Raw genomic sequence first — 10367 nt, forward strand, 5'->3', positions numbered from 1 at the left:
TGACTCATCCTACAAAGCCCAGCTCAAAAGCTGCTTCTTCAGTGAACCCTTCCTCTGAGGCAACTCCACACTGCCCTGGCACACTCTCTCCCTCAGCCCTGGTCACCTCACCTGCTGCACTTGAGTCTGCCCACTGCACTTGATCACTTGGAACAAGAGCGGCCATGCAGTGTCTGAGCCATTCAGGATTGTGGGGTCTGACACAGAGCTGGGGCTCAAAAATTATGGGCACAGGCTGGGGGGGGGGGCAGCTTCTCAAAACGCCCCAGGGTGAGCACCATGAGGGGCTGAGACCAATGTCCACAAGGACAGACCCTCTGATAGCCCATCCCCCACTATCCCACGTGCCACCAGGTCAGCGTGCCAGCTAGAGAAGTTGCCGAGACTGGAGGCGGGGACGGGTCTGGACACAGCGCTCCCAAACCCTGGCCCACTAGGACAGACACCAAGACAGAAGAACTGCCAGCCTCACGTGACTCGTCTCAGCTTTCAGTGTGGCCTCGCCTTGAAAACCTGAGGAAGCTTTCCTTTCATTGTCCTCAGCAGCTGGGCCATGTGAAAGCACAGCAGACAGACAGAGGGCCCACGTGAGGACCTGTCACTGTCCCTCTTTTGCCCACATGGCTCTGCATGTGCCTTCATCTGGTAGTCCTTGGAAAGACCACTGGGCCCTACCCCTCAAGTTGTCTCCCTCACTGGAGCTGGAGAACGGAGCCCCCAGGCGCGGCCCTGTCTACGGGTCAGGAGTCAGGCAGGTCTGGGTTCCTATCCTGACTCTGACAACCACTGGCAACTCAGACACTTGGTGTCCTCACCTGTAAAATGGGATGACAGTCCCTCACTGAGGTCTAGTACTACTACATATGAAAGCCGGAGCAGGTCTGGGAACCTGTGCCCTCGGCCCAGCCCCGGCGGAGCACCTGGCTAAGGACGCAGGGGCACCTCAGCACCGACTACCCTTTGGGCTTTGTGTGCATAGGCACCTGTCTGTCTCCAGGCAGGCCCTGCAGAGAAGTAAAGGGCCCAGCTTGCCAGTCGGGGCTCCATCGCTCCTGCACATCACCGATGGGCAAATGTGACCCAAACTGTGAGCCTCAGCTGAGGGAGAGAAGAAGAGGATCCCACGGAACACAGGCTGACAGTCAGCAAGAGTGAGCTTGCAGAAAAACCTCAGCATTGGCTAAAGAGACAGAAAAGCAAGTTAAGCAAGGCCCTGCAGCCCAAGGGCCAGTGACACGATGGCCTGTGCTGTTTGCACAATCGCCGGCCAGGGCTCTCCAGCAACCAGAGAGCAGTGAGTCAGCTACTCACTATGGGGGAAACCTGCACCCAGCCTGCTCCACTCCTTCCCGTTGCTCCTTGAAGGGCTCTCCCACAACCTCCAGGATCCCTCTTCACAGGAGATGTGAAGACACTCCTGGCCTCCTCCCCCAGTGTGGTAACAGCATCCCCTGGCCCCATGTACAGCCATGCTGGGCATGCAGGCCAGTAAACCAGGGCTGGGTGCAGAGCAAGAGCAATAAATCACCTGCCATCTCTGTTCCTCAAGATAAGCTCCCAAGGAAATGACCCAAAGAAAGATCAAAGTACAAGTGTATTCACAACAGCTCTGCTTACAGCAGCGAAACATAAGCAAGTGCTAGCAGCAGAGACTCTGCAGACTGGGGCCCATAAGAGGGAACACACGGTGACAACTTTCGGGTGGTGTCACCTCAGGGGCAGCCACAAGTCCTGGAGTGGGTTCCAGAACTGATTCCTGAATTACACCTGCTCCTACTTCCTTGAGGCAGGCTGGGCAAAGGAGTACCTTTCTTTGGGGGGTAGGGGCGAGAGAACTCTTTAAAATAACGTAATCTGGTGTCACTGTCCTATTCAGAGGGGATAGAAAATCATCTTTCCTATTGTCCTGTGCACACACCAGTCGTGTCCTTAGCCAAGAAGTCTTGCTACCTGGGGCACCTGGGTGGCTCAGTTGGTTAAGCAGCTGACTTCAGCTCAGCCCTGCATCAGGCTCTGTGCTGACAGCTTAGGGCTTGGAGCCTGCTTCAGATTCTGTGTCTCCCTCTCTCTCTGTTCCTCCGCTGCTTGTGCTCTCTCTCTCTCAAAAATAAAGATTTAAAAAAGAAGTCTTGCTACCTTTTTGCTGATAAAAGCTACCACAAGGGCACTTGGAAGGCTGAGTTGGTTAAGCATCCAACTCTTGATTCAGGCTCAGATCATGATCTCACAGTCCATGGGATCGAGCCCCTCTGCCCTATCCCAGTCAGGCTCTGTGCTGGGGCATGGAGCCTCCTTAAGATTCTCTCTCTCCTTCTGCCCCTCCCCCACCTGCACCTGCATATGCTCTCTCTCTCTCAAAAAATAAAAAATAGGGGCGTCTGGGTGGCTCAGTTGGTTAAGCGTCTGACTTCAGCTCAGGTCATGATCTCACAGTTCGTGGGTTCAAGCCCCGCGTCGGGCTCTGTGCTGACAGCTAGCTCAGAGCCTGGAGCCTGTCTTTGGATTCTGTGACTCCCTCTCTCTCTGACCCTCCCCTGCTCATGCTGTCTCTATCTCTCTCTCAAAAATAAATAAAACATTAAACAAATAAAATAAAATAACAGCTATCAAAAGCACTGTCCTTTTTGCCATGTTATGATTCCTTTCTTCATCCCCTGCCCCACCTGCTCGCAGAACTCCTCTAGGTCTGAGCTGAAGGGTCAATGACGAAGGTAACAACTTCCAGGCCTTCATGTGTAACTCTGAATTTTATTGAAGGAAGAATTGCTAATGGAGAGTGGGGGTAGAGGTAGCACAGCCAAGCAGCCTGTGGTGCCCTCGGGAGCCAGGGACTAGACACCAAAGCCAACCCACTACACAGCACAGACCAGCTGTGGGCCCCATATCCTCTTCTCTACAAAGCTCTGTGATCAAGTCAACTTCTACCCATCCCCCTCCCTCAGGTCCTCACCTGTCCTTGTGGTCTCCCGTCAAGTTAAGTCCACCATGTCAAGGGTAAAACGCTGCATGAACAATCTCTAGGGACTGGAGGTGCTGCCCAGACAGGTTCCATGTTCATTGCTGGCTTTCTCCCTGCTGTGAACTTGGGGACCCTTGCTTGGGGCGCAAACCACCACACAATCTGCAGGTCTCATCTTTGGCTTCTTGGGTGCTTCCTCCTCCAGGAAGCCCTCCTGTTCTGGACCAATCCAGAATCCCACCCACTGCAACACCCTGAGACAGTGCCAAGGCACAAATTCCTCTGCTCAGGCCAGAGCCATATTTTCATCACATCCTTGGAGCATAGAGAAACACAGGCCCCTTCCCAATGGGTCTCAGCATCTTGGCCACCTGGAATGGGGGCTGGCTCAGGGCTGATGCTTCAATTCCTGACTCGGACATACAGAGAAGCAAGGTGGTGATGAAATGGCAGCACCACCTGCTGCCTCCTATCAAGCGCCTCCTCCTGAGGGGGCTCCTGGCAGCTTCTGGGTGTAGAGAGATGGCTGCCTCCATCCCACAGAAGAGGAGCCCGTGGCCAAGAGGGTCAGCTCTGTGCCCAACGTCACACAGCTGAGCTACCATGTGGCTTGAGTATTCCTGCCTCCAGAGTCCAGGTTGTGACTCCTTCCCCTTTATGTAGTACTAGCCGCCTCCCCCCCCCCCCAATTGGGACAACGCAGCCTAATGCAGACTGGCTACAGACACAAGGGCCTTAGCCTCAGTCCCTCCATAAAAGTCTAAAAGGAGGGACAGCTAGGGTGTAGCCATAGACTTTCTGGACTGAGTACTGACTGGAAAGCCATGGCTCCGGGGCTGAGACTGACAGCCACCTCAATATCCTACCAGGACCTACATCATGGTCAGAGCCATGACCCACCAGAATGTCTGGTCAAAACCTTGACCGCCCCCGACCAGGACCCGGTACAGTAAGAGATACGCACAGCCCACCCACAGGACTCACATCTTGGTCAAAGCCAAGGCTCCCAGGCTGGCCCCAAAGCAAAACAAGCACGGAGCACTTGCCCCTCCCTTGTCATGCCCAAGCAGAGGTCAAGGTGTACAGGGAGATCCTAGCATATCACACAATCTCCTAACCTCCAGTCTCCTAATCTCCATTTCTATATCTGTACCACAAGTTGGACTAGATGTTCTCTGAGGTCCTTGCCAACTTGCAAATTCATTATAATGTTTTGGTTAATCCTAAAAAAAAAAAAAAAAACAAACCTTTGTTTTTCTTGGCAGTAAGAGGTTGCAGACTCATTTAAAGACAAGCAGAAAGTCAAGCAAAGTGGTTTAAACACCAGGATCCCAGGAAAGGCAAGCCTGCTAACAATTCATTAACAATTCCACGGATTTCAGCACGTCTCCTGGATGTTTTCCCTTCCAACTTTACCATTCACCCACGACCTCATCTGGATGCATATATAGCCATGAGCATAAAGACAGGTCCATATGGGACAGTGTTCTCACCTTCTCCATCCTCAACACAACTGCACTTCCCTGAAATTCCTCCCAAAGCTCAGTTTTAGGCGCAAAGGTGGGCAGTTAAGGCCAAGGAGCACCCTATCTCCCACTGGAGGACTGGCCCACCCCTGGGCCTTTGAAACGTCTGGACTCAGGCCAAATGATTTCCATAAGCCCAACACAGCTCAGAACCAGTCTACACTCTCTGGCCTGCAGAGAGGGCAGGAGGAAGCTCCGAATCCTCCCCGGGCCTGACCTAGTGAGTACAGAGTAGGGTGAGAAGGGGCGGGCGCCCTCCCCGAGGTGATGGCCGCCAGACCTAGCCCCTAGCGAGTGTGGACGCGGCTACATACCTGTCTCCTCCCCCTGCTCTGCCACACCTGTGCCCGGCTCCCGGTCTGTTCCTGCTCCCCTACCACCAGTCACAGGAGTCTCCTCTGTCCCTGGTTTCCCACCTGTCCCTGGCCCCCTCTCCATGGAAGACCACTGCCCAGGCCGCCCTATCCACGCATCCCGGTGCGCCGCCCTCCCCTTCCCCAAGGGCCCCGCCTCACCACCGCGCTGGCAGGCGTGCAGAGCGGGTCGCCCATTGCTGTAGGGCATCCAGATCTTCTTCAAGGGGTTCTGGGTCAATTCTCGTGGGGACGCCATACCCAGGACAGGATGAGTCGGACTGCGCGGATTGCGACCTGGCAGCCAGGCCACCTCGGGCCACTCCAGGCCCCGCCCCTCGGCCCCGCCCCTCCTCGAGCTGTTCAGACGCCAATCCAACTCCCGCAGGCCCCGCCCCAGAACGAGAAGGCCCTACCCCAACCGTAGAGGGCCTGGCCTCCGACCACGCATGCCCAACTCTACTGCCAACCCGTTTTGGACCTAGCAGGCTCGCCAGCTACGCCTTGAACGAGGACGCGCGCATGCCCAACACTCCACAGCTTGTAGTCCGGGAGAGTGCAGACCCTGCTGGGAAGGCACTAGCCCGGTACACCCAACCGTACGCTCAGATACGCATTGGCCTCACCCACAGCCTCGCCTGTATAGACTTGCCCCCCAGGCACCCGGGTTCTGCTCACTGCTACCCTTGACCTCAGGTCCCCTAGGAGGGGGGGATTTGCATGCTCAGAGGCAGGGCCTGCAAGACCTGCAGGTCTCAGTTGATCAGGACCTGTCTGGCGACCCCTGCTTAATCCCAGTTGTCAATCGCCTGCCAGCCCTGCGTCCGTCCTTTCTCAACTCTCTCTTGAGCCCCAGGACTCTTCCCTCGCCCACTGGAGCCACCGACTCAACCACGCGGTTAGTTTCTTGTCCCTCATGGACAGGGACACGGGACAAATCTCAAAATTGATTATGTTTCCTCTTTTTACCTTGGCTACGGGGAAGCTCAGGCTAAACTCCAGCCCACCTGGAGCACATGAGCAGGACCTTTTAACCAAGCTCCCTGGCAGTATCTTACTTCTCCTTCCAGGATTTCATTTCTACCAATTAAATTTTAAATTGTAAATCTGCATATTTTTAAAACAAATCTCTGTCTCTTTATCCGGAAAATAGAATGAGGGCATCATCAACCTTACAAGATTCTGGAATTTATTAAATATGTCAATGTCTGAGAAATTCATTTTAAAGCACATTAGTGATATAATTTATATTATTTATCTCCCTCCTGTCTCTAAGACTGCAGTGGAAGCAGAGGGCAAGGGATAAATCCAGAAGTCCAGGAACCCTGGATCACTTTCCTTTGTCTCCTCAGCCCAGTTTCTCAAAGTTTTGTATAGTTTCTGTCCTGGGGCCCCCACTGACACTGGGTCACACTTCCCTCTAGTGATGTCCTCCACAAAACCCCCAGACAGGATCATGGCACCCTCAGTTTCTCTCTACCCGAAGTGTGCCCAGCCAGGAACCAGGTGCTATGGGCATGGAGAACAAGACTCCGCCCAGCGCATCACAGGAGCAGCATCCCCTCCCTCTGACCTCCCTGCCACCCACTTGTCTCCATCCAGCACTTCAGAGCCTGGCAAGGGCCCTTAAGATGACTCTGATACAGATGTCTTACCCACTTCACAAGAGATGAAGGATGGGGAGGTGGAAGTCCACCTAGATCCTTCCTGAAACCAGCTCTAACTGCCTACCCCCAGGGGAATGCCCTGCCCCAGACAGTTGATCACTTCCTCCTTCATCCTCTCTCTGCAGTGTCCACCCCCCTCCTCCTTCTATCTCATGCCAGGGCAGCTCTGAACACACTCATGGGTGGCTCCTGATGCCCCTTGTGACCACCCACCTGCTTCCTACTTCTCCAAAGCCACTCACTGGTTCCTGGCACAGCCAGCCTTCCCATCTGTCTCCTAGCTATTGCCAAGGCCATTCTGGGGTCACCTTGAACTCAGAGACCCTGTCACCACCCGCCCACACCCTATCCAACCCCCAGCATTCACTGCAAAGGCTATGTGCTCTAGCATCAACAGACACCCAGCACGTCCTCTGGCTTGTCCATTCTCCTCCTTACCCCTCCTGGGATGCTAGTCAAAAGTCGAGGGTAGGGGGTAGCCAGAGCAGGGCAGGATGCCAGGGCCATTTTGAGGAAGCTGTCCCCAAGTCCAGTCTGAGCCTGACTTCCCAGGAAGACCAATGACTTCCCACTCTTCCCCAAACAGTCTGACCCAGGGCTGATCCAGACACACCTTCCCAAGTCCCAACATCCAGTGGGAGGCCAGAGGTCACCAGCAGGAGGAGCCTGGGGCCCCTCCCCAAGGTCAGAGTCTACTTCTGCTCTAAGAATCTAAGAATGCTCTCCATCTCCCTGCACGTTTCTCAGGTAGGAAACTGAGGGAGGGAAGCAGGGTCCAGGGTCACAGAGCCAGCCCACAGTGCATGACAGACTGAGATGAACTCCCAGCCCTTTAAAACTTCACCTCCTACACCTTCCACATCACCACATTTCCTACCCCTACACCTGGGCTCTGGCTTGTTCCCTCCATTGAAATGCTTTCTTGGCTTTCTGCTCCTCCAGCATCAGTAGATGCCCAAGAGAACAGCTGGCCTTCATGGCTTTTCTTTCCTTGGGGCCATCCCAAAGTGACGGGGTGGAAAGTGTGCTGGGATGTCGGCGTGCACACATGTGTGAATATGTCCTGCTCAGCCTCCCCCCTCCTCTATGAAACTGCCTGGCCTGACCCTAGCTGGCTCCCATGGTGTCCTCTGCATCGACCACTGGACCTCTCTCCAGTGTCCCAGGCTACAAGCTATAGTGTGGCTGAAGTCCTCGATCCTCAGTTCTTGCTGCTCAAACTTTTCCCCATCCCTGTAACTGCTGGTCAGTCCTGGCCAGACTGTCAGCCACCCTTTGCAGCAGAAAGGCCCAGGGAGCTCAGTGAATGCCACACAGCCCCACATGCCAGTGCACGGAAGTATGCACACAGAGCCACACGTGCACACACACTAGCAAGCCCTGCACCCAGGAGCCTGCACAGAGACAGGATGGCTGCAGCAGCCCGCTGCTCTCTACTGCCTCCTTTCCCCTTTATTTCCCTCCTCCTCTGGCCTCTGCACCACTGGGAGGCTCAAGGAGTTCCCAGGAATTACAGCTTCCTCTAGCCAGTTCAAGCCCAGGATCATCCCCAGTATCTCCTTGGGCCCAGAGCTCACAGAGGGTGTGAGGTCCCAGCTTGGGGGTACGGAGCCACGTGACCAAGCAGCCTGTGAACTGTGTGGTCTGCGCTTGCTGATTCCAGCTTGGCACAGGGCACACAGTAGGCACCCAGAGTGACTCAGAGCCAGCCAAGCCACACCATAAGGGCTTAGAGAGGTTCATGACCAGGATGGAGCACACAGTAGGTGCTTAGAGAAGCTCAGGACCCACACAGGGCACACAGTAGGTGCCCTAGAAATCCTCGCTTAAGGGCTAAAGCCACTTCATATGAAAAATTTCCCAAATGAGCTTCTGGGCCTCCCCAGACTGATGTGTGACCCCTGAGAGGAACTTGGACAAACCTAACCCCCTTGGAGGCCAGCAAAGGGCAGAGCAGGAGGGCCTCAGGCAGCTCCAGCTGGCTGTCCCTCTCCCTGGGCTGGAGGAAGAAGCTATTTATAGTTCCCCCTTGGCCCAGCACCCCCCCACTCCCCTGCACAGCAACAGGGTTCTCCCTCCTCCTTGCCACCGATGGGCTGATGCCCCCTCAGAGCACCCCTACACCTAGAGAGACACCCAACACTCTCGCACCCCTTCCAGCACCACCCCCACTGCGCCCTGGTCTTTCCCCAATCCCCCCACCCTCTCCCCGCCGCCGGTGCCTACCCCGCCTACTGCTCCCTGACCCGGGGTCCGTCAGGGCGCTGCCTCCCTCCGTGCCTCTGTCCATACTGCAAGGAACTGGCCCGGGCCGTGGCCCCCTGCAGCCTGAAGCCAAGCAGCCCCGCCCTCCGGGTTCGAGAGGGAGCCTCGGTGTGCCCCGTGGCCCCGCCTCCCCAGCCCCGCCTTGGGCCCGCCCCCCAGGGCTGCTCACAACTTGAGAGATCAACAGTGCCCCCACCCCAGGCAGCCATACTCCTGCCAGTGTGGCCTCCCTCGCCGGGCTGAGCAGTCCATGCTGCCCAGTGTCTGCCCTCGTCTCCAGCTGGAGCTGTCTACAGTACCCAGGGTATCTGCCCCATCTGGAGGCAAGCCTGTCCACACTGTTCCGAAGGTCAGTCCCATCTCCAGCCAGCAATGGAGCTGGGGGCTTGAGATTAGGCAAAACCTACTCCTTCTACACCAAGGAACCAGGTCGGTGAAATGGGGCAGGGGAGGAGGGGAGTGGGCAGAGGGGCATCATGGTCAGCTGTGACCAAACCCTTAACTGTCCTTGCCTGGGTGCACATGACTGTGATTCTCATTCATCCCATTCTCCAGTCACTATGTTTATTGAGCACTTCCTGCATGCCAGAACCTTCAAATGTACTGTCACTCAATGCTCACAAGAAGCTTGGTGGCATCACTCTGCTTTACAGTGGAAGAAACTGAGGCTTGGAAAAGCGAGCACGTTTTTGTTTGCTTGGGACAATTTAACAAAGGAGGTACGGGTACGGGGCTGGACCGGAGCCCCAGCAGCCTGAGCCTCCTCTCCCCTGAGCCATGTGTGTCCAAGGGCCAAGGCTGGGTGTACAGGGGTGTGGGGTAGGGCAGTGCCTGGCTGTGTGTTGAGTGCGCTTCATGCAGGTTTGGGGGACAAGCACCTGTTCTTCCCAGCCCCCGCGCATGCCCTCCCCTTGCCCACACACACTCATGGCTGTCAGATACGCAGAGATGCACCCACCCATCAAACATACATCTACCACAAGGCAAGGCTGTCACAACCACAGACTTCCCACATACGATCACCCATGCCTGGAGATGCCCCTAATGGCCCCATTCTTCTGGGGTGGGTGCTGCCTCATGAAGCACAAAACATGCATGTGACCCTCAGCATGCACTCCCCTGTGTGGTGACCCATTGGGGGCAGGGCAGACCTGTGGGTCTGGTCTTAGGTGGACGGGTCTGAGATGCAATATTGGGCTCCTATGTTGAGGTTCCTAAAAGTGGCACAAGAGTGACCGCATTGACAGTGTCCGGATTCTTGGCTCTTTGACTGTGGGGCACCCAGACATGGCAAGACTCCACACAGTAGTGACATTCCATGGTAGTGTCCAAGCTGTCCAGACATATTGTAAGTCTGTGGGGCTCCAGGTATGGCAAGACTCCATTTGGCAGTCACCCGATATAGTGATGTCCAGGCTGTCCAAACACACCGTGGCTCTGTGAGGCACTCAGCTGTGATATGACACCACGTGGCAGTGACCCCACAGGGTAGTGGCCAGGCACACTGTGCCCAGATGTAGTGCCATCCTGCTCTGCTGCTGCCTTCCAGGTCTCCTAATTCAGGGTGGCCCCATCACTGTGACCCCTGCCCTCAGGC

General features: G+C 55.6%; 1 protein-coding gene across 4 annotated transcripts in view; it reads right to left on the reverse strand.

Moving 5' to 3' along the window:
• Positions 1-5145, reverse strand: part of PFKFB4 (6-phosphofructo-2-kinase/fructose-2,6-biphosphatase 4) — a 28858-nt gene extending 23713 nt beyond the window's left edge. For 3 of the 4 annotated variants that reach the window (XM_077777133.1, XM_077777131.1, XM_077777130.1), the window contains exon 1: positions 5001-5145. Coding sequence is in view for 2 of the 4 variants with exons in the window: in XM_077777131.1 (XP_077633257.1) it covers positions 5001-5097 (97 nt within the window). In the remaining 2 variants the exon portion in view is untranslated. Of the gene's footprint in view, positions 1-2950; positions 3313-5000 lie in introns of those variants that run through there. The other variant, XM_077777132.1, reaches the window with a different exon arrangement.
• Between the last annotated feature and the right edge of the window lie 5222 nt (positions 5146-10367).

This window comes from Crocuta crocuta, unplaced genomic scaffold (assembly GCF_008692635.1).
Source record: "Crocuta crocuta isolate KB4526 unplaced genomic scaffold, BGI_CrCroc_1.0 scaffold77, whole genome shotgun sequence".
In the NCBI taxonomy this organism is placed as follows: Eukaryota; Metazoa; Chordata; class Mammalia; order Carnivora; family Hyaenidae; genus Crocuta; species Crocuta crocuta.